Source organism: Ovis canadensis, chromosome 11 (assembly GCF_042477335.2).
Source record: "Ovis canadensis isolate MfBH-ARS-UI-01 breed Bighorn chromosome 11, ARS-UI_OviCan_v2, whole genome shotgun sequence".
Classification (NCBI taxonomy): domain Eukaryota; kingdom Metazoa; phylum Chordata; class Mammalia; order Artiodactyla; family Bovidae; genus Ovis; species Ovis canadensis.
In genome coordinates, this window is record NC_091255.1 from 65,111,949 (window position 1) to 65,135,390 (window position 23,442).

The 23,442-nt window shown below is 53.9% G+C and overlaps 1 protein-coding gene and 1 non-coding gene across 4 annotated transcripts in view; one reads left to right on the plus strand and one right to left on the minus strand.

Annotated features, from left to right (window-relative positions):
* Nucleotides 1-1,264: 1,264 nt before the first annotated feature.
* On the plus strand, nucleotides 1,265-1,336 carry TRNAE-UUC (transfer RNA glutamic acid (anticodon UUC)). The gene has a single exon. It is a non-coding gene; the product is annotated as a tRNA-Glu (tRNA).
* A 3,265-nt stretch (nucleotides 1,337-4,601) lies between these two features.
* Nucleotides 4,602-23,442, minus strand: part of DNAI2 (dynein axonemal intermediate chain 2) — a 31,898-nt gene continuing 13,057 nt past the window's right edge. For 2 of the 3 annotated variants that reach the window (XM_069544037.1, XM_069544038.1), the window contains exons 5-13: nucleotides 22,108-22,250; nucleotides 21,004-21,117; nucleotides 15,775-15,914; nucleotides 14,400-14,522; nucleotides 10,586-10,809; nucleotides 8,968-9,103; nucleotides 8,270-8,416; nucleotides 7,224-7,451; nucleotides 4,602-5,406 (exon numbers count right to left, since the gene is read on the minus strand). In XM_069544037.1, the coding sequence (XP_069400138.1) occupies nucleotides 5,278-5,406; nucleotides 7,224-7,451; nucleotides 8,270-8,416; nucleotides 8,968-9,103; nucleotides 10,586-10,809; nucleotides 14,400-14,522; nucleotides 15,775-15,914; nucleotides 21,004-21,117; nucleotides 22,108-22,250 (1,384 nt within the window). In that variant the 3' untranslated portion in view covers nucleotides 4,602-5,277. Of the gene's footprint in view, nucleotides 5,407-7,223; nucleotides 7,452-8,265; nucleotides 8,417-8,967; nucleotides 9,104-10,585; nucleotides 10,810-14,399; nucleotides 14,523-15,774; nucleotides 15,915-21,003; nucleotides 21,118-22,107; nucleotides 22,251-23,442 lie in introns of all 3 variants that reach the window. The other variant, XR_011247237.1, reaches the window with a different exon arrangement.

Below are 23,442 nucleotides of genomic sequence, written 5' to 3' on the forward strand. Positions count from 1 at the left end.
CAGTCCACTGCCCGTCCGTCCGACTCTCAGCGTCTCCCGGGCGGCGGCGGGCAGCCTCATGTTTCCATGGGTGCTCCGGGCACCAAGGCTGAGGCTTGTGTCGCTGGCGCGGTGTCTTCGCCAAGTGTCCGGTGACAGAGCGGCTGGGGAGGATGCCCTGGCTGCCCACCGGCGCACGTGCAGGGGCACGCCTGTATCGCTTGGGTTGTCACAGAAGAGCCCCGTGAACTAACAGGACCTGATGGGTAAACCCAGAGTCTAGGCCACGATGGGTGGGTCAGTGTGCCTTCTGGCTCCCTGCCTGCTGTAAGACCCACAGTGTTGTTGAGTCGCTAAGTCGTGTCGGACTCTTGCGACCCCATGGACTGTAACTAGCCAGGCTCCTCTGTCCCTGAAATGTTTCAGGCAAAAGTACTGGAGTGGGTAGCCCTTCCCTTCTCCAGAGATCTTCCCGACCCAGGGATCGAACCTTTGTCTACTGGCATCTCCTGCATGGCAGGTGGATTCTTTACTGCTGAGCCATCAGGACAGCCCAAGAGCCACCATACTGTGCAAGAAAGTGCAGGTCAAACACTGTCGTCCCCGTCCTTGGTGGGAACAACAGTGATCGCAGGTGCAGGGAGCACGGTGGAAAGACTCCTGGCCTCAGGAGGCCCTGGGAAAACAGGATTCTGGTCCCACCTCGCATCCAGCCTGCTGAACCACCTGGAGCCAGGTTTCCTGTGCCCCCTGGGCCTTAGTTTCCAGGGTGATGGTGAAACTCCACCCACTTCTGATGGAAGAAGCCCCCATCTTAACTGTCTTCTTCTGAAGTTGAGCCTGGCAGCCCCCATCCCCCACAATGACTGGGAGAGGGGCGTCCAGTGTGGTTCATTCCCCCTTTAAGGAGCTGGGTAAGGAAGAGCCGCTCATCCCCCGGGACTGTCTCAGACAGCCTGGCACACATCCAGAACATGATGCCAGCCTGTGCTCTGGGACTGGCTTCCCTGGCTGCCCCCGAGGAGCTTGTGTTAGGTACAGTTATTAATAAACAGTGTCAGGAACCTGCCCGTGGCCTTGGGGTCGGTAAACAGATAAACCAAGGATAGCCTGGTGGAAACCAAACACTCCTGCAGGGGCTCCCGAGGTCTCGGCCCATTCTCTGGCCCAGGCTGCTCCCGGGACTGCGCACAGCACTTGGCTGGTTTGCAAGTGGGTGAGCGGCACTGAGAAGCAGGTACGTTTGAAGATGGATCATCTGGATCAAAAACACTTTCCAGGGAATTCCCTGGTGGTCCAGTGGCTAGGACTCTGTGCTTTCATTGCCGAGGGCCAGGTTCAATCCCTGGTTGGGGAACAAAGAGCATAGCGAGGGTAAAAAAAAAAAAAAAGGGAAGATCCAAAATGTGTTGAAAGAAAAAAAAAAACACACAAAACACCCTCTAGGCTTGCACTTCAGACCCCCTGAATCGTATCTGTTTGGATCAGTACAAGAGGCCTCTAACTAATTACACTATAGCTATTTTTCTCTCTTTTCTGTTCCTCCTCATGCATAAATCCCACCCAGGATGGCCCATGCTGGTCAAAATAAGAGGAGCTCCTAAGCAGGCAGTCCCAGCCCACCTTACTTGCATCCTGACTCACCACAAAGTCCTCTCTATTCTCAGACATTCCCTGCTTGACTCTGGTGTTTCTGTCAGTGACACCGCTATCTTCGAGAGCCCTGTACCTCTAAGTCGTCTTTGAGTTCCCCTTTCCTCTCATCCTCTCCATTCATTTTCTTTCTTGAAGTAAATACATATTCTAAAATGTATTTTTTTTGGCTGTGCTCCGGCTTTCTCTAGTCGCTTCGAGTGGGGGACATCCTTCGTTGCAGTGCTCGGGTTTCTTCTCTTGTTGAGGGACACAGACGCCACGTGCCGTGGCTCGGCAGTTGCGGCTCCCGGGCTCTAGACACAGGCTCAGTAGTTGTGATGCCTGGGCTTAGCTGCTCCACAGCATGAGGGATCTTCCTGGAGCAGGGATAGAACCCGTGTCCCCGGCACTAGCAGGCAGATTCTTATCCACTATACAACCAGGGAAGTCCTCTTCTCTTTTTCTTTCGACCACACCGTGTGGCACGCGGGATCTTAGTCCGCTGACCAGGAATCAAGCCTGGGCCCTTGGCAGCGGAAGCACCGAATCCTAACCCAAACTCTACTCTGATCCTGGCGGTTCTACTTTGGCAAGTGCGTCTCCTCCTTATCATCTCCTGGCCGCACGCCCTGGGCTCCAGCTTTTACCTCTTCTCACCTGGATGGCATCACGGCCTCCTGGGCCCCCTGCCTGCTGTCTCCCTGACTTTTCAAAGCTATGCTCCGACCTGGAAGCAGAAGCAGGCCTCTGTTTCTGGGAGACAGAGAACAGCCCTAAGTGGGTTCCTAGCAGCCCCCCTTTGCCTCCCCTGGGGCCAGTGCCATCTCAGAGGCCTCTGGACCCTGGGGGAGCACTTGGTTTCTAACAAAGGGCAAGGAGATCCTTCTTCAGAGTTCCGCCCTGGGGCCCACAGAACCCAGTTGCCCGGCAGAAGGGACTGTGGGGCCGTGACCCCCAGAGCGCCGAGGGCTGCCATGGCGGCAGTGTGCATCGTCGGCCAGCGGCATCGTAATCGATCAGGTCGGCCGAGAGGAAAACACAGGTCCGGGAGGAAGCAGACTGTCCCCTGGGTGTGCATGGACCTGGGGTGGGGGGCCCTTAACTGCCGTGGACACACCAGTCCGGATGCTGCTTCCGCCACCCTCCCGTCCTGCTTGGATGGGCCCCCACACCCAGGCCCCGTCATCCACGTTCCATGCCCACACGGCAGGTCTTTCCAGCGGCGTCTGGGTCTCCAGTGATGCATCACGGTTTTGTCTTGCTTCCCATCGGGGAAGACTAGGCAACAGGCTCCAGAGGAGGCTGAGGAACGAGAAGGCGGGTGATCATCGGTGAGGATGGGCGGTGATGGGTGTCGCATTCTCAGAGCCCACGATGCCCTTTACCACGCTGTGTCTGCGGGGACCTCCTCTCCGTTCCCACACCTGTTCCTCAAATGCCATCTGGCACCACAGCACATCTGCACCACAGTGAAGGGCTTGAGACTCCAGAGGTGGCCCATCCTGGCCAGCACCAGCCAAAGGCCCAAATTCTGGTACAGTGAGGGAATACTCTCCCTGGGAGTTCATCGGCCGAACATCTCACAAAGCGGTCCGTCAGTGTGCCCGGGGCCAATGCAGGGAGCTCTGACTTTCTCCAGGAGGTTTCACTGGCTAGACTGTTTTCCGTAAGTGAGGGTTTCTTGGCCTCCGCGCTGCTGACATCTCGGCCGGGGTGATTCACTGCGGTGTCGACTGTCTTGTGCACCCCAGGATATTTAGCAGCGTCTGTGGCTCCTATCCACGGGATGCCAGTAGCGCCCTCCGTGTGGTTATGTCAGTCTGAAATGTCCCCAGGACTCCCCTGGTGGTCCCGTGGTTACGAATCCGCCTTCCGATGCAGGGGGACACGGGTCTGACCCCGTCCCAGGAAGATTTCACATGCTGCGGAGCACCTGAGCCCGTGCACCACCAACTGCTGAGCCCGAGTGCCCAGAGGCCGTGCTCCTCGACGAGAGAACCCACCGCAATGAGAAGGCTAAGCACTGCCGCTAGAGAGGGGCCCCTGCCCTCGGCAACTGCAGAAAGCCTGTGCTCAGCCACGAAGACCCAGAGCTGCCAAAAATAATCAATTAATTAAAAAAATCAAAATGTCCCCAGACGTGGCCAAGTGTCCCACTGAAGGCAAAATCACCCCCTTGCCCCGCCACTGAAACTGCCGACCTTCGTCAGGCAGTTCTGGGGCTCCCTGCGTCCTCCCGCAGTGAGGGGCCCATCACAGGAGACCCCACAAAGCAGGATGTGGGATGTGCCAGTGTCCCCTCCCTGGATGCAAGTGGGCAGGCCCCTTCCTCCTCCTGGGAGACCGAGGAACCGGGGGCGTAAGGGCATAGGCTCTGGGGTCCCCTCCGTGCCACTGCTCCCACGAGACTCGGGCAGCTCCCTCCCTCTGGGTCTTGTTTGGCAGGCACGTAGTGACTCAGGGATTGAAGGTGCTGATATCACCCCATCTGGGGCTATTGCAAAGATCAAGTGCTCGACCCATATGCCCCTTGATGATTGTTTTATCATGGCAACTGGATTTTTTTTTCCCCTCTTTGGGCACAAGGGGTGGCTGACCCTGGGTCCTTCCCCAGTGAGATCCTCAACACAGGTGGTTTTTAAAAGGGCACTTCTGGTCACCTTCGGGACCAGCGGCCACCCGTAGACTGAACGGTGGTCCGGAACTTCTCCTGGCACAGGCCGGCTTCTGAATGGCTCTCTGGTCCTACCGCCTCTGGTCGCTGAACGCTCTGCGTTGCCATGGTTTCAGGGCAGCCCACCGCCCCTGCTGCAGCCCCAGAGGACCTTGCGCCGCACCCAGCCTGTGGTCACCTGCTCTGCAGGCTCACGGTGAGCTGCCTGGGCTCCCGCCCCTGCACCAACCCTCATGAGCCCGGTCAGCTGGCACATGCCCACCTGCCTCCCAGGACCCGTTTCTCCCTCTGCTGAGGAGGAATAGTCAGAGCAGAAATCTTCGGCGACTTTATCAAAAGAAAGACAGAGATAACTTGAAAAGCTCTGAGTACAGGAGGCATAATAGGCACTAACCTTTAGTACCATCATTATTATTATTAGTAATTGAACTTTGCGAGCACGAAGATAGCAGAAAGCTCGCTGTATTCACCTGGCTTGTTTCATCCGTCGTCTCTCACCCTTTTGGAGGTAAACATCTCCCAGGGAAGTTGCTTGGGAAAGACATCTTAGAAGTGGACAGGCTTTATGTTTCCCAGCCGTACATGGGTAGGGAGGTTCAGTAAGGGAGAATGAGAGACCCCTGCCCTTCCCCACCCACAGGCCTTCCCAAGCCCCGACGGCGGCCGTGGCCAGCCCAGGGGAGGCTCTGCAGGCTTGTGAAGGGAGGTGCTCGTCGGGGCAGCCCTCGAGAAGGTGAATCCACGGAGATGGTGGGGTTAGGGGAGCTGGCTGAGCTTGGCTGAGGACCAGCTTGGGGATGAACCTGTGCCCCTTCCCTCCCTCCAAGGGGAGTCGGTGGGGACCGGGGATCTGGTCCCTGGGCGAGGGGGCTGGGTCGGAGTCCCTTTGCCCCTCCTGTCCCCTCTAAGGAAGGCGGTCAGCTCCCACTTGTAACACCAGGGCAGTGCCCAGAGGTGAGATAGAGGCACGCGTGAGAGCTGGGCTCTGGTCAGGGCTGACCTCCCAGCGCTGGACTCTCTCCACTGCCTCCTTCCTCCCCTTCGCCGTTGCCTCTTTCTTCCTCTGCTTCTTCCTCTCCTTGCACCTCCTCATCTGTGTCCTGGCTTGGCTGTTTCAGCTACAGAAAGACAGCAGAGACTCATTGGTGGGCAGGACTTCCTCGCACCAGGACGTCAATCCCTGAGCCCGGGAATGCTGGGCACCCAGGAGGCCATGCAGCCAACACCACGGCCTCAGGGGCTGAGAGGGCACTCGGCTCTAGTGAGCATGGATGGCGGGCACCTGCCGCTTGCTGCCTGGGTGGCCGTGAGCTACCTCCCCCAAGATTCACTGGCCCCCTGCTCTGAAGCCTGGCGTGATTCCTTCAGGGCAGTGGCTGGGATTAGAAATAATTCAGGTGAGGACCCAGCAGAAGATTCTCTGTTCTGACTCTAGCACGTCTGGCTAAGTGCAGAGACGCAGAGATGCGTAGGAAGCCTGCGGCGAGCGGCAGAGGGAGGGGGCCAGGCTCAGTGAAGTGTAAGCCCTTCTGAGAGTCAGTGTCTCCATCCAGAGTGCTCCAGCCGCTGTGGGGAGCGCGTTCAGGGTACAGCAGGCATGGAATCAGTGGCCGCATTGCACTTGGTCTGCAGACCTTCTGGAGGGCCCAGCGTGGACGGCTTGGGGAGGCCCAGGCTACGGGGTCAGAAAGCCTGACTCCAGCCTCGCCTTGACCACCCTCCCCCGCCAATCCCGGACCAGCGGATGGTGTGAGAATAAGGCCACTCAAATCCGACTGCTTCTAATGCACAATGCGCCCACAGAAGTCACTGCCTGTCTCGAGACCCAGCGACAGGGATGCGGGGAGCAGTCATGAGATGGAGCCCGTCAGCTCCTCGGCATGCTCACCTAGCTTCGGACCTGACCACTCCCTTACTGCCTGAAGACTGGCCACCCAGCCCCTCATGCTGCTGGGGGCTGGCTTCTTGGGCTGGTGATGGCCTCACCCCTGCTTCAGCGCTCTGTTTTCACTGTCTCGAACTTCTCAATACTTTTTATTTTTGGCTGAGTGGCACATGGGATCTTAGTTCCCTGACCAGCGATAGAACCCGGAGCCCCTGCAGTGGAAGCGTGGAGTCTTAACCACCGGACCCGCTGGGCAAGTCCCTTGAGCTGCTCTGTGTATTTTCCTTCCTCCCCTAACAAGGCAGCCAGTCTTGCCAACAAGGGCAGACGCTGTTCCACGCTCACTTGTTCTTCCCCCTGGCACGTTGGGCTTTTACTCTTTCGTATCATGGCATCTTATCCCTGGGCCCCTGAAGGTAATGGTCCAGGCAGACCACATCTTTTCCTTCCTCTGCCCCCTGGTACCCAGGAGGCCCTGGAAGGTGACCAGACGCCTTCATCACTCAGCCTCCTCCTGTTCCAGATGGAAATGAAGGAATTAAGACGTGAAGTGACCAGCCCAGGCGACACAGCTAGAAAGTGCTTTGGCACAGGGCCACGGCTGGATGCCGCTGTCTGGTGGACTCTAAATTGGGCCGACTCTTGCATGGATGGCCGAGCTCAGGACCAGTCTCACCCCCTCCTGCCGGGTGGGGTCACCACGGACCTCGTGGGCCCCCCTGCGCCCTCCAGGCCTCCAGGCCCCCTCTCCTTTCATAGCTCATGTAGCCCTGGGTCCTCATCCCGTTGGTCACTTGCATGGAGTTCAAGGTGCCCTCTGGGGTGTAGGCAGAGGATTCTGAGAAGCTCAAGGAGTTGGAAGCCTGTTTGGAGACTTAGAATTCCCCAGGAGGAAGGGAGTCACTCTCCCCATTTGCCAGATGGACAAAGGAAGGTCTGCCTGGTGGGGCCACTTGCTCGGGGCTCCCCAGGAAGTCAGCAGACAGGCAGCCGGGGCCCTGTGGCTCCCTCCCGCCCAGCCCACCCTGAGCCCCTGCGCAAGGCCCCTACAGATTTGGGCTGCTTCTTCATGGCTTCCGCCTCCTTCTTCTTCAGCTCCGTGAAGATGATGTCGAAGAACTCCTCCTCAGCCTTGGTGACCAGCTCCTCCAGGTTCAAGACAGGCGGCTCATCCCTCAGCTCGTCATCCCGGCCCTCGGCCTTGCCCTTCTCCTTCAGGCGCATCTCACGGTGCCTGGCCTCCAGGATCTTCTCCCGCCGCGTCTCACGCTCGAATATCTGGGGCACAAGGACAGGGAGGCCGTGGGAGCGGCCGGAGGGCGATCCCAGCTCCCAGCGCAAGGGGACCAGTGGGCTCCCCTCACTCTGCTCAAGGCAGCCCCACAGAGCTCTGCTCTGGGCCGATGGCAAGAAAGCGGGGGCTAAATACTGGGGTTGGCAGGAGGGGAGCAGGGATGCCAAATCACGCAGTTCCAAGGAATACCAAGTGCCTGACGCCGGTGTGAAGCATGCTCCCTGGGGTGTGCAAAGCTCCATCCCTGGGCCCCAGGAAGACCAGTTCAGTGGTGGGACCGCACGCCCAGGCGGAGCCAGGAGGGCCTCCCAGAATCTCAGCACCAGGGCGTTTCAACCCCTCTCGGTGGCCCATGGCTACGGGGAGGCATCTCTAGGACTCTCGGCCAGGGTGACGGATCTCAGCACCCCAGCGCCCCCTTCCCCCGATCAGTCCCTTCCAGCTGCTTCTCCATTGGCATCAGCTAAGCTTCCTCAGACAGGCTCGGCTGCCCCAAATGTATACTGTTTACAATTAGACAGAACGACCAAGTCACACTGCTTGGATCTGAAGAAAACCGAAGCCTGGAGAAGTCAAGAGACTTGCCCAGGGCCGCTGGGCTTCCTGAGCGGTGAAGCCTGGGTGGGTTCAGACACGGCCAACACCCATCTCTCAGGCCCATTCCCTGACCCTCGCCAGAATGTCCACCCACTTCCCAGGAGGCGGTGGAAGCGCGTCTGCCCTTTGCTGACCAGCCCACTCGGCCGGGGGCCAGGCCAGGACCAGAGCTGGTGTGCCCACCTCGCCGGGGGCCCGTACCTACCGCAGAAGCCATGTTCTTCTCATTTCTCTGGAGGGTGCACAGCCCGTTGGAGACCTCCAGCAGCGTGGTCGTCCCCAGCTGGGAGCCGCAGGCGATGAAGCACCCATTGTCTTCCACCCGGAGGCAGAAGAGGGCTTCGTCACAGACCTGCTGGAGGGCCGGGCAGACGCGGGGGAGCCACGTCACCCTCTGCTTTCTGGCCATCTGGGTCTTGGGGAGGCTTAGGCCGGCAGCCCCATTCAAACATCCCTGGGGACTTCCCTGACCGAAGGGGACCCCAGCCTCAACCCACAGGAGGGTGTCCACACCAAGGTCGGTTGCAAGACCCGTCACTCCAGCCTCATCTCCCACCGTACCCCGCCCACCACACCCACCCCCTCAATGGCTACAGAGATCGGCATGTGGATCCTAGTTTCCCAACCAGGGATCCAACCTGTGCCCCCTGCATTGGAGGGCAGAGTCTTAACCACGGGACGGCCAGGGAAGGCCCTCCAGCGCCCCTTTCATTCTGCGGTTTCCCCAGCCCCGCTGTCTGCCACGCCGCCAGCCTGCAGGTCTCCGCCCCGCCCCTGCTGATAAGATAAGGCTGGCTCAGCTGGGAGGCTCCACTCGGCCCAGGCTTGGCGGGAACAGGCCTGGCGGAAGGAAAGGCCAGGCTTCTGAGGGCGTGGATGCACCAGGAGGGGGGTGCACGTGACCTTCAGGCTGAGGGCAGGGTCGCACTGCTTGAACACAAAGTCCCAGATGTCCAAGGTCCCATCCATCTTGGTGGTGAAGAAAACCGCCGGCCTCACGGGGCTCCAGGCGCCATCAGTGAGATAGGCCATGTGGTACCTGTAGGGAGCCAGGACCTCCGCTCAGGGACCACGGGGGGAATGGGATGCAGGGAGAGCCTGCTGAGCTGAGACCCTGCTCATCCAGCCCCTCCCCGGCTCCTGAGTCTCAGCCTGGAAGTTCTTCCTGGTGTCTGACTTCTAGCCATGCCAGCTTCACCACCCACGGTTCACAGTTTGCACTGTAAAGGGTTCTGGTGTTTCTCTATACCTAACTCAAGGGCACAGGCCTGGGCCCGGTCCCCTGGCTATGAGACTCACTTGAAAAGGCGTTGGAGGAAGGAAAATCTGCCCAGAAACGTTCACACTATTCAGATGAAGAGAGGGCTATGCTGCCTACTTGATTTAACCTCGATTTTCAAAGATTTCTACAGCAAAAAATAAAACTGGACCCTTATGTTATATACAAAAATGAACTCACAATGAGCTAAAGACTTAAACATATGATCTGAAACCATAAAGCTTCTAGAAGGAAACATAGAGTAAAAGTTCCTTGACAGTGGCCTTGGCAATGAATTTTTGGATTTGGCACCAAAAGCATAAGCAGCAAAAGCAAAAATAAGTACGTGGGAGTGTATCTACTTAAAAAGCTCCTGCAAACCCAGAGAAGCAGTCAATAGAACGAAAAGGCAACCTAAGGAATGGGGGGAAATATTTGCAAACCAGATATCTGATAAAAGTTTAACACCCCAAATATATAAGGAACTCGTACAACTCAATTGAAAGAGCAAAACAAAATAACCCAATTTAAAAAGTGGGCAAAGGACACAGACAGACATTTCTTCAAAGACAACAAATAAACAGCTAACAGGTATGTGAAGGGATGCTCGACATCACTAATCATCAGAGGAAGATAACCAAAACCACAATGAGATATCCACACCTGTGAGGATGGCTAAATTATTAGCAAAGCCAAAGATGAGTGTGGGTGAGGATGTGGAGAAACGAGAACCCTTGTGCACTATTGGTGGGAATGCAAATTGGTGTGACCGCCATGGAAAACAGTATGGAAGGTCCTCAATCCTGTTTCTGGGTCTTTTTCTTTTTTGGCTGCGAAGCATGTGGGATCTTAGTTCCCTGACCAGGGATCGAACCCACAGCCCCTGCACTGACAGCAGAGTCTTAACCCCTGGACTGCCAGGGAAGCCCCCCGTTTCTGGGTCTTTTTCCAAAGGAATTGAAGGCAGGATCTTTAAGAGACACCTGCCCCCCTTCCATGCTCACTGCTGCGTTATTCACAATTGTCAAGATATGGGAACAAGCTCAATGTCCATCAACAGATGAGTGGGCAGTTTGAAGCTTATTCCCTTTCTGAAGTTGCTGAATCAAGCTATTTCCTAGCATTAGCTCGGATGCTTGGAGAGAAATGTTTGCTCTGTTTTTATGGGTGGAGACACAGAGGCTCAGAGCTCCCCTGGGCTGGGCCGGGCCCCCTGTCCCGTCCAGCGCCGGCACCCCTCTCCCGCCCCAGTCTTCCCCTCACTTGGTCCACATGATGGACGACTCCCGGCTGTCCTCTGACCAGATGCGGGCAGTCCAGTCGCCGACGGTCAGGAAGTTCTTTGGGTAGAACGGGTTTCTCTGCAGGGCGTAGATGGGGCCGTGGTGGCCTGAGAAGGTGCACACGATCTTCTCGGCCGGCGTCTTGCCCTTGCGGTTGCAGGAGATGACGACACCTTGCTCGGTGCCCACCATGAACTTGGTCGGCTGTGGAGGGGGTGACGCGTGAGTGGAAGGCTCCGTGAAATCTCAGCTCAGGGTTAAGCTGGCAGGGAGAGCGGCCTTCCGGGGCCAGAGCGGTGGGGCCAGCAGGGTGGGGGCCCAAAGGTGCCTTTGGTTTAAGCCTCTTCTTGAGCTATGCCCCGCCCCTTTTGGGGGGCCGCCCCCACTCTTGATCAGCTTGAGCAGACCCCACCCTTCTTTAGCACCTGCTCAAGGGCCCCGCAAGTGATGAAGCCCCCAGTCATCTGTTCCCTAGACCTGTGTCACAGCCCTCCATGCAGCATCATGAGCGCTAAGCATTTTGCCAAAAAAAGATCCTAAATGTCTGTTTACACACAAAGTCAGTGACTGAATGAATACTGTGACCCCTGAGTCCAGAAGAGCCCCCTCCAGCCTCCAGATACTACTCACTGCAAACCTGGGCTTCACTGTACACCCATGTCTAATGATTGTTGCTGGAGTTTTTTGGTTGTTTGCTCTTTGCTTTGTTTTTTAAAATGTATTTGGCTGTGCCAGGTCTTCATTGGGGCATGCGGGATCTAGTTCCCTGACCATGGATTGAGCCTCTGCTTTGGGAGTTCAGAGTCTTACTCACTGCACCACCAGGGAAGTCCCTCCATAGCATCTTTACTCACAACAGCTAAGAGGTAAAAGCCACCCAAGTGTCCATATGAATGGAAAAACAAACTGTGGCCTGTTCACGCGTGTGTGTGTTAGTCGCTCAGTTGTGTCCGGCTTTGTGACCCCATGGACTGTACCAGCCAGGCTCCTCTGTCTGTGGAATTCTCCAGCAAGAATACTGGAGTGGGTAGCCATTCGCTTCTCCAGGGAGTCTTCCTGACTCAGGGATTGAACCTGGGTCTGCTACACTTCAGGCAGATTCTTTACCATCTGAGCCACCAGGGAACCCCAGTCTATTCATACAATGCGATACTATTTGGCTTCAAAAAAAAACAAAAGAGGAAAATTCTGCCATGTGCCATACTGTGGATAAACCTCGAGAGCATTGTGCTAAGTAAAAAGAGCCCGTCACAAAAAGACAAACAGTAAGAATTCATAAAGTGAATGGGGTACCCGGAGGAGTCAATTTCATAGAGACAGAAAGCCGAAGGGACTGAGGGAAGGGGAAGACGGGGAGTTAGTTGATTAAAAGATACAGAGTTTGTCTTGCAAGATGAAAAAGTTCTAGTTCTGGAGAGCCCACAGTGTAAATATACTTAACACTACTAAACTGTCCACTTAAGAATGGTTAAAGTGGAGACTTCCCTGGTGGTCCAGGTGTTAAGAATTCACCTTGAGTGCAGGGGCCACGGGTTCAATCCCTGGTCGGGGAACTAGGATCCCACATGCCGTGGAGCAACTGAGCTCACGAACCACAACTAGAGAGTTGATGCGCTGCAATGAGAGATCCCACTGGATACAACAGAGATCCCTCGTGCCACAACTAAGGCCTGACACAGCCAAATAAATAGTTTTTAAAAAAAGAATGGTTAAGGTGGTACATTTTACACTATGTGCTTTTAAATTTCTTTTTTTTTTTTTTTACCACAATTAAAAAGAACGGCTGGGCTACAAACGGAGGGCTTGCTTGCTTAGTTGCTCAGTCGTGTCGGATTCTTTGCGACCCCATGGACTGTACTCGCTAAACTCCTCTGTCAGGGGGATTCACCAGGCAAGAATACTAGAGTGGGTTGTCATCTCCTCCTCCAGGGGATCTTCCCGACCCAGGGATCAAACACACGTCTACTGTGTCCCCTGCATTGCTGGAGGATTCTTTATCTGCTGTGCCATCGGGGAAGTCCCATAAATGGGGTGGGGGAGTCGTTAAAGGAAAGTGAAAAGAGAAAGCTTGAGAAGCCCAGAAAAGTAAGGAAGAACGCCAGCTCCAGGGCCCCTCGGTGGGGTGAGAGTGGAGCGCCCCGCCCTGCAGCCAGAGCCTTGGGTTTGAGCCCCGGCTGCTCCCTGCTCTGGAGACTCACCTCCCCACTAAGACTCCTGTTGTTTATCTGCAAAGTTGGGATAATGCTAATCCCATCAGCTTATAGGATGGTCACGGGAGACCGCATCAGGCGGCTACAAGGGGCCAGTACATGGTGTCCACTCAGCGACAAGGCGGCGGGCAAGCGGGGACCAGCGATGGTGTGGCCTCTGCGTCTAGAGCCTCGCCTAGAAATCTCTGATTCCAGGACAGAACCTTTTTCTGAGTCCTCCCGATAGAGCCGGGGGCTTGGGGAATGGGGGACGTCCAGTAAAGTTGTCGTCCACCTCCCCCACCACATTCATCCCCCAGCTTGGGGTGGGGGAGGTGCTCCCAGGGCAAGGGTGAGGCCAGAGCCCGTCCACCTCCTAAGGGCCTGGGAATGATGTCGGCCTGGAGGCAAACCAGTGACGATCCCAGGAGGGGGTCAGGCCAGGAGCCATCCGGGAAGGTCATTTCATTGCTTTGGAAGGAATCCTCATTTGAGCTTCCAGAAGCCTCCCTCCTTGGATACATCCACATGACTGCTTTGCTAGTTCTCTTTATTGGGTTTTATTTGTGGCTGTGCTGAGTCTTCACTGTGACTCGGGTTTTTCTCTGGTTGTGGCGATCGCGGCCCACTCTTCATTGTGGTGCGTGGGCTTCTCACTGCGGCAGCGTCTCTCGTGGTGGCCCACGGGCTCCAGGTCACGCGGCCTCAGCAGTTGCAGCGGGTGGGCTCAGCGGTGGCAGCTCCCAGGCTCTGGAGCGCAGGCCCAATAATCGTGGCACCCGGGCTTAGCTGCTCTGCGGCACATGGGATCTTCCCAGATCAGGGATCGAACTTGAGTCTCCTGCACTGGCAGGCGGACTCTTTACCGCTGAGCCACCTGGGAAGCCACTATTTCCTATTTACTTTTCTTCTATTTTTTTAGATTCTTTATTTGGCTGTGTTGGGTCTTAGGTACAGCCCTCGGGCTCACTAGTTGTGGTGTGGGGGCTTAGTTGCCTTGTGGCATATTGGATCTTAGTTCTTGGACCAGGGATCAAACCTGCGTCTCCTGCATTGGAAGGTGGATTCTTAACCACTGGATCACCAGGGAAGCCCTCCGCTTTGCAGTTTCTTTACTGCTCCTCCTCAGTTACTAAATGCCATCGTAGGTCTGTGATCAGTTTCCCAGGGAGCCTCTTCTAATCTCATTTTCCTCTCCAACACCTCTTCTTTCCCCCTAGGGGGTGAGCTGCCAGCCCAGGGCCCCACATGAGGACATGAGTCAGGGACAGAGGCAGAGCCTGGCGTCCGGATGCTAATCCTGGACAGGGCTCTTACAGCATGGAGCGTCTCTGGAATCCTGTGCAGTCAGAAAGCTCGCCTTCTGATCAGCGGGGACACTCGCCAAATGGGAACTCGGTGAATTAAAGTTTTCTGCCTCTACTCTGCTGCCCCCTGCTGGAAAGTGGTTGCAAAGACCATACAGGTCTAGGAGGGACCATCCAGAGCACGAGGTAAGAAGCAGCGTGGGGCCCACGAGCCTCTGATACAGCAGCCACCGGCCTGCCCTCGGCTCTGGCTGCCCCGGCCACGGAATGTGGGGAGGGGAGAGCAGGGGACACCCACCAGAGTGGACTCGAACTCCAGGGAGATGGCCCCCAAGGCGTTCTCCAGATGCTCCTTTCTGGTGATGTCCATGATGACGACCTCGGTGGGCTCGCTCAACTTCCGGATGTCCCACCACATGACCTGATGAGAGGAGGGGCCAACTTTGAGGCCTGGAGTCCCGCAATTCTTACCCCCTGCACCTTCCCGGGGCCAGACAGTGGGTGTCAGACACCCAGCAACCGAGGGAACAGGCCTGCCTTGAAGAACTGCTCCTCTGGTCCATAGTCCTGGCTGATCATCAGTCCTGGGCAAGCTCCCTAAAATCCAGAAGCAGGCGGCCTCACCACAGACCTACTGAGTGAAAACTGCCAGGTGTGGGCCCTGCAGTCTGCATCCTTAAAGACCCCTCACAATATGGCAATCTGTAGCAACATTCCAAACGCGCATGTGCGTTGACCCAGAAATCCCACTGCCAGGAACGTATGTGTACGCAGTGTGTATGGGTATGCTTCATGTGCGCAGTAATCTCTATGCGAATACACTTCTGTGCAGAAAGACAAGTATCGGATATTAACGCATATATGTGGAATCTGGGGGGGGAAATGGTACAGATGAGCCTATTTGAAGGGCAGGAACAGAGATGCAGGCGTAAGAAGGAACACGTGGGCATTGGCAGGGAAGGGGGGGATGGGACGACCTGGGATAAACGCACTGCCGCGTGTGAACCAGATAGCTAGTGGGACCTGCCAAGCAGCACAGGACGCTCAGCTTGGTGCTGTGATGACTTAGGCGGGTGAGCTGGAGGGAGGCTCAAGAGGGAGGGGATGTATGTATCCACGTGGCGGATTCACTCCGTTGTTCAGCAGAAGCTAACATAGCATTGTGAAGCAATTAGACTCCAACAAAAAGATTCAACCCCTCCAACACACTCTTGGCTACATTTTTGGTAACTACAAACTATTAAAATCCACTTAAATAAATTACAGCATATCCATAGTTTGTTAAGTCGTTAACAGGCAGGGGGCAGCACTTTATGAAATATAAAATCATCTTTGAGACATGCTAAATGAAAAACATCAAGGGCAAATCAAAGTGCAAGGTGTGCAGGAAGAGTGCCGAGACGCACACGTCTCCTTCGTATGTGGACACTGAGCCTGGAGGCAGACGGAGATGCAAGTGGGCGCCACAGGAGCCGGGGCTGGGAGGCTGAAGGCCGAGGGGGGAGGACGGGCTTCACCGCCTGTCCTTCCGTACCTTTAGGCTGGTGTTCCACACACATCTTTACCTATTGCTCCATTTTATAATGAAATGCAAGAGGAAACATCCCGATGGGGGACCGTGTGACCGCTGCTGCTCCCCACTCCCTGCCCCTCCAGCGCCTGGCTGCTCGTACCTGCCCGTCTGTGGACGCCGAGAAACACTCTGTGCCCGTCTTCGACTGCAGCCAGATGGTGCCGTACACGGGGTCTCGGTGGCTGAACTCGATGGTGGACAGCTCTGCCACCAGGCTGCCCTTCCGCGTGTCCCAGCAGGCTGGCCGGGAAGGAGACGAGGGGGTGGGTGCTGGGGGCACAGGCTTCCTGTCTTAGTGCAGGGAGCACGGGATCGGGGGACGCTGCTTGTCTTGGTTTGACAAGTACGGGGCTTTTTTAAGAATCAGGGCTAAGTTCAAACCAGCCTGAGTTTCCTACCAGCCCCTGAAGCTCACTTCATTCATTCCAATGGGGCCCCTAACATGTGGTGAGCATCATGCTGGGCCCTGGGAAAGCCACTGGGACTCAGACAGGCACAGTCCTTAGGCGATGGGAAGGGAAATCTGCCATGTTAGAGCCCGTGCTGTGATTGCTCCAGGGGGAGACACAGGGAGGCAGTCAGGGAAGGCTTCCTGGAGGAAGTGAGGAGGAACTAAGATCGAGGAGGAGCTTCAGGATGGAGTGAGGCAGGGAAAGAGAGAGGAGCACCTCCATCCTGGGGAAAGTGAGAACACTCGGGCAAATCTCTCCTGTTGGATCCATTCATTCCCTTTCCGCCTTCCCTTTCTGCCTCTGCTGCTGCTGACCGGAAAAGAAACTCACAGAGGGAGATTATCCTTTCTTTGGATTCATTGTTAGGACTTCATCTCTTCTGCTTTACCAAGAAAGACTCAAAGCTTATCTGTATTTATATTTTCTGTCCTGACGGATTCTGTCTTCATTTTCCCACGAGTGTATGGTGAGGACCCACCCTGTTACTCAGAGCTGTTTCTAGGAAAGCTGGTTTTGTAATACAACAACAGAAGTCCATGATCCATAAATCTCGATTTATGGAATCCAAGTCTCAGGCATTTGGCCCTGCACCAGTCTGGCCCAGAAATGGGTTTTCTTAGCTCAGCTTGCTCTGCTCCAGCAAAGCAGTGCTCGAGGGCAGGTCCCACTGTGGCTTTCTCATAGACAGCAGAGCCCCAGAGCCTGGGCTGGTCTGGGCTGGCAGAGAAAACCACTGAAGGGGTAATGAGTGATGAGCGAGGCAGGGCTCCAGAATAAACCATGGCCACGTGACTCTGTTTCTGAATTTCAGAGCGCCAGCACCCAGATAAAGCGGCAGGGAGATTGATGGGTTTCCCTGGTGGCGCTAGTGGTAAAGAATCCACCTGCCAGTGCAGGACGTATGAGAAATACGGGTTCGATTCCTGAGTGGGGAAGATCCCCTGGAGGAGGGCATGGCAACCCACTTGAGTATTCTTGCCTGGAGAATCCCATGGACGGAAAAGCCTGGCGGGCTACAGTCTATGGAGTCACAAAGAGTCGGACATGACTGAGTGACTAACACTTTCATGTGATGGGAGTCCACTTCTATTTCATCACAGAGGGGCTCCCTGGAGCGGGGGCAGGCCGCAGGTCTACGAGGGAGGTCGGAGGTCTCAGGAGGCCAGGAGGCATCCTGACCGCGAAGAGTTTCTGGGAAGTTTCCCAGCCCTTCTGGCTCCTACTCCCTGAAGGGGAACCCTTATCATGCCTGGTTGAGTCCGGCCTAGGGCGCAAAGAGGAGGATTAAGAGTTTGGCTCTTCCAAGGCCAGGGGAGGCCGGAAGCCAGGAAACTTCAGGGCCGTGGAGATAGGTTTCTTCTGAGTTCACATGGGATCTAAACATCAGTTTTCTGGGTGTCCCACCAGCAAAAATGGCAAAGCAAGGACATCTGAGAATTCTCTCTTCCATAAAGGCCATGAGAATGTTGGCAAAATCGATGATCAGAATCAACTTTTTCAGAACTCCGGAAATTAGCCAAAGGCTGGCAGCAAATCAGAGTGTTTATTCAAGAAAAATAGCTGAATCTTGATAAGAACAGTAAGTTTTGTTGCATTGTGGCTTGTCCCAGTTAAGATGCTATAATCTCCGGTTCTATGATAGCCTTGAAAAATAACTCTCTGCCTTCCTGTTAAAAACCGAGTATCTTGGCAGCCACAGGATGGAGCAGAATGGAGCTGGAGCTCTTTCAAAGTCTCCTTTTCAAAGAGTTGTCACTGTTTGACCTGTCTAGTGGTTCCCTGGAAGACCCCCTCCCCATTTGCAAAGTTGTCTGTATTCAGCTTGACTCAGAGCTTGCCCAGGGCAAAGGGTCTTTTTAACAAGTCTATCTTGAAAATAATTAAAATTGCAGGCAACTGATTAACTTTGCAGTGTCCGGAAGTGGTGGATAACAGGTGGGGCAAGCAATAGGCTAACCAAAAAGCTTCAAAGGAAAAGCCGGAGAGTGAGCTGTCCATAGGGGTTTTGAAAAGCTCTGATGTGTTCCCAGGAAACTAGAAGCTCCCAGGGCTGCGTGCACACCTTTGTTGTTGTTGAGTTACGTCTGACTCTTTGTGAGCCCGTGAACTCAGCACACCAGGCTTCGCTGTCCACCACTATCTCCCAGAGGTTGCTTAAACTCATGTCCGTTGAGTTTGGCATTGGCATCACCATGCCATTCAACCATCTCATCCTCTGTCGCCCCCTTCTCCTCCTGTCCTCAATCTTTCCCAGCATCACTGTCTTTTGCAGTGAGTCAGATGTTCTCATCAGGTGGCCCAAGTACTGGAAAGAACTGGGACGGCCCTCAGCTCTCACCTCTGGCTGACCTGTAGGCTCGGGGCAGCGGCTAAGGAAGAACTGACAATTGCCCGGCTATGTGTTGAAAGTATGCTCAGACACGCGCACAGAGGCCTCCAGGAAAGTCTGTGAAATTTTTTTGGCTGTAGATGGCAACAAGCAGGAAACATTCATCTCGAGTGCACATGGGATATTCTCCAGGACAGATCCCATGAGACAAGTCTCAGTGGATTTTTAAAGACTGAAGTCACGAAAAGTATCTTTTCTTACCATAATAGAATAAAACTAGAGAGACCAGTAACTGAAGGAAAAGTGGAAAGTTTACAAATATATAGAAAGCGGAACAACATATTTCCAAATAACCCATGGGTCAAAGGAGAAATCAAAGGGAAACTAGAAAATACAAAATGCATGACTATGGAAACACAACACACGAAAACTTAGTGTAGCTGAAACAGTGCTTAGAGGGAAATTGTAACTTTAAACATCTGTATGTTTAAAAATCTCAAATCGATAATCTAACCTTCTACTTTAAGAAATTTAGAAAAAGAACAAGTTAAACCCAAAGTAAACAGAAGGAAGGAAATAATAAAGATTAACGGTGGAAATGAATGAAATGAGGAATAAAAACCAACTTAGAAACATCAATAAAATAAGATATAAAGTTGGTTCTTTGAAAAGAAAACAAACTTTACCAACCCCCATCTAGACTGACCAAGTGAAAAAGAAAGAACACTCAAATTACTAAGATCGGGAAAGAAATAGGAGACGTTACTGCCAACCTCACAGAGATGAAATGACTATAAGAGAATGAACAATTGTATCTCAACAAATAAGATGACCTGGACGAAACACAAAAATTCTAGAAATACACAAACTATAAAACCTGACCCAAGAAGAAACAGAAAACACGAGAAGACCTGTAACATATACAGAGGATAAAAACCACTAATGAGGAAAATCCTCGGACCAGACGGCTTCATTGGTGAATTCCACCAAATATCTAAGGAAGAATGAATATCAGCTCTTCACAAACACTTTCAAAAAAAAAAAAAAAGGAAGAGGAAGAACCACTTCTCCACTCACTCTGTACGGCTGGCATTACTCTCACTCATTACCATATATTATAAGGGCTTCCCAGGGGCGCTAGTGGTAAAGAACCCGCCTGCCGATGCAGGAGACACAAGACCTGCAGGTTCTAACCCTGGGCTGGGAAGATCCCCTGGAGGGGGCATGGCAACCCGCTCCAGTATTCTGGCCTGGAGAATCCCATGGACTGCTGCTGCTAAGTCGCTTTAGTCGCGCCCAACTCTGTGCGACCCCATAGACAGCAGCCCACCAGGCTCCCCCATCCCTGGGATTCTCTAGGCAAGAATACTGGAGTGGGTTACCATTTCCTTCTCCAATGCATGAAAGTGAAAAGTCAAAGTGAAGTCGCTCAGTTGTGTCTGACTCTTAGCGACCCCATGGACTGCAGCCCACCAGGCTCCTCTGTCCATGGGATTTTCCAGGCAAGAGTGCTGGAGTGGGGTGCCATCGCCTTCTCCAGGAGAATCCCATGGACAGAGGAGCCTAAACAGCTGCAGTTCATGGGGTCGGAGGGACAAGACCGAGCGACTTAGCACACATTACCCACCACGTCAGGTAGGCTCTCCCGAGATGGAGCTCCCCAGTGATCTCACCATCCTTTGCCTCTAGTTACCTTAGCCCGGCTCAGGGAATGCTGTATACTTAGTTGCTCAGTCATGTCTGACTCTGTGCGACTCCATGGACTGTAGCCTGCCAGGCTCCTCTGTCCGTGGACTTCTTCAGGCAAGAACACTGGAGTGGGTTGCCATGCCCTGCTCCAGGGGATCTTCCCACCCCAGGGATTGAACCCACATCTCTCCCATTGCAGGTGGATTCTTTACTGTCTGAGCCACCAGGGAAGCCCTGGTCCAGGGTAGGTACCCAATAAATGTTCCTTGACTTTACTTGACCTATATTTTTTCTTAACCTTTAATTTTGAATGAACTTCAGACTCACTTGAACTTTTACAAATGAAGACACTGCTGCTGCTGCTGCTGCTGCTGCTGCTGCTAAGTCGCTTCAGTCGTGTCCGACTCTGTGCGACCCCATAGACGGCAGCCCACCAGGCTCCCCCGTCCCTGGGATTCTTCAGGCAAGAACACTGGAGTGGGTTGCCATTTCCTTCTCTAATGCATGAAAGTGAAAAGTGAAAGCAAAGTCGCTCAGTTGTGTCCGACTCTTAGCGACCCCATGGACTGCAGCCCACCAGGCTCCTCCGTCCACGGGATTTTCCAGGCAAGAGTGCTGGAGTGGGGCGCCATCGCCTTCTCCGGAAGACACTGATGAGGCAGCAACAGAATTTGTCTCACCTTGACGCCTGAAAGCTGCCGGAAGTACCCACCCCCCGACTTTGTCCTCCACAGCAAGCCTGGTCTGGCAGGTGGACCCTGGCTGGACCGCAGTGGAGCCTCGCTGCCTCAGAGCCCGGGGGAGGTTGGGCTGGCACCTGGTTAAGCACCCGGGAGGTGGCAGGGAAGTCCTTCCTTACCGATCTGCCCATTGTAACAGCCTGCCAGGAGCACGTGGGAATCTTTGGGGTTATACTCCAAGGTGACAAGAGGAGAAGACGGCTTTAGGGTAATTTCTGGCCTGTTGGGGTTTTCTATAAGGCAGAACAAAAATATATATATATTACCAGACCTGGAAAGAAAAGGACAGAGTCAAACAATTCAACCCCTTGTCCAGGTCGGGGGCGGTGGGGCAAAGCTAGGAAGCCCCTCTCCAGGCTGCAGCCTCTGGTCCTCGGTGACCAGCCTCTAGCCCTAGAGGCTCTTCTACAGATGTTATTTTTGGGGAATCACGTGTGTGTGTGTGTGTGCATGCGTGTGTGTGTGACTGTCATTCTAATCCATTTCCCAGGTTGGTATAAAATGAGCTTTTGACCCTAAGGCTTTTACAAAACGCTAACTCTCCTGTGATTTGTGTGAACTGGTTGCCTTGTCTGTACAGCAGACAGAATGATGGAGGGACAATAATGTCAGCCCATGGGGCGGCAGTAAGAGTTCACTGAGCGGCTCAAAAGTGGGAAGTGCTCAGCTCCGTGCTCGGCACCCACACCGCTGCTAAGAGCTCATGTTCATTTTCACAATGACAGCGACGAGGGATGTCTGAGGCGTGGAGCCCCCGTCACCTGCCACCTGCCAGGCTCTGCCTGTGAAGTGAGACCCTTTGTCAACTGTGGTCCCTGCTCCCGGGTGGACACACTACCCTACTGGCCAGGAATTAGGGACAAGTGCCAGGACAGGTGGGACAGGGGGTCCCCTTCCCTCCACCCGGGTCCCTTCTCAGTCTGCTGGGGACTCTCTGATACGCTCTTCAGGGACCCAGAGTTGGGACTCCAGGGGTCTGGTCTTGAATGCCCTGATTCAGGATCTGGAAATGAAGGGAGTTCCTGCTTCTGCTGTGGCTTCGCTTGACTGCATCTGAACCCAGGCAGGGACAGGACAAGACGTTGGCTTCCTCCAGGGCCCTGGGATCCCGGTGTGCGACCAGCCTCCCAACAGGCCTGCTGCTTCCACCTCCCCCCGAGCGTTTGCTGGCCTCTGCCCGGTTCCCTCTCCTTCCCAGGTCCCCAGGCCCTTCTGCACCTCACCCAGGTCCCAGATGTACGATTCGTTGCTCATGCCCTCGGGCGCCCGTTGAAAGTTCAAGCAAGAATATGCCACTGCCAACTTCCTATTGCCGTCGGGATGCCAGGAGACATGTGTGGCTGGCCGCTTAATTTCCTGGGGGTCCCTTTAGAGGAGGGCGAGAGGGCAGAAGACCAGAGCGTCTGGCTCCCCAGACTTCCTATTTATATTTGCTCATTTTTTTTTCTTAAAAGAATTCAAACATCGTTAAATATTCACTAGGAGAAATTTACTTTAAAAACAAAGCCTCCAGGACTCCCTTAATTGGAAAACTGATCTCACAACCACAAAGAAAAACTAATTAAAAAAAAGAGAGAATGGAAATAAAATTTTAAATTTCGGTCTGATGTCTTCATTTGCTGAAAGTTCTGAGCCTGAGGCTTGATCTCTCATTAATATTAAACTATGAGGAAAGATGAAGAATCTGGCTCCTTGGTATTTGCCCAACTGAATCGAAAACTTCTGTCCACACAAAAGGCTGCATGCAGAGGTTTATAGCAGTGGTATTCGCAACTGCCAAAACTTGGAACCAACGGAGATGCCCTTCAGTAGGTAAGTGGATAAATTGTGGTACATTCAACATTATTATCACTCAGCATTAAAAAGAAATGAGCTATCAAGCCATGAAAAGACATGGTGGAAACTTAACGCACACTGCTAAGAGAAAGAAACCGATCTGAAAAGGCTATATACTGTATGGTTTCAACTATATGACATTCTGGAAAAAGCAGAACCACAGAGCCAGTACAAAAATCAGTTGTTGCCAAGGTTTAGGGCAGGGAGGGATAAATAGGTAAAATACAGGGGATTAAAAATATATATATTTTTGTTTATTTGGCTGCACTGGGTCTGTGTTGTGGTACAGGGATCTAGTTCCCTGACCGGGGATTGAACCTGGGCCCCATGCATTGGCAGTTTGGAGTCTTAGCTGCTGGGCCACAGAGGATTTCTTTTTTTAATTGAAATATGTTGATTTACAGTGTTGTGTTAGTTTCACATGTGCAGCAAAGGAAATATATGCACACATTTTTTTCAGATTCATCTCCATTTAGGTTATTACAAGATATTCAGGGGCTTCCCAGGTGGCTCAGTGATAAAGGATCCACCAACTAATGCAGGAGACGAAGGAGACACGGGTTCAGCCCTGGGTCAGGAAGATCCCCTGGAGGAGGAAATGGCAGCCCACTCCAGTGTTCTTGCCTGGGAAATCCCGTGGACAGAGGAGCCTGGTGGGCTACAGTCCTGGGGGTGCAAAGAGTCGGCCACGACTAAGTGCATGAGATACTGAATATAATTCG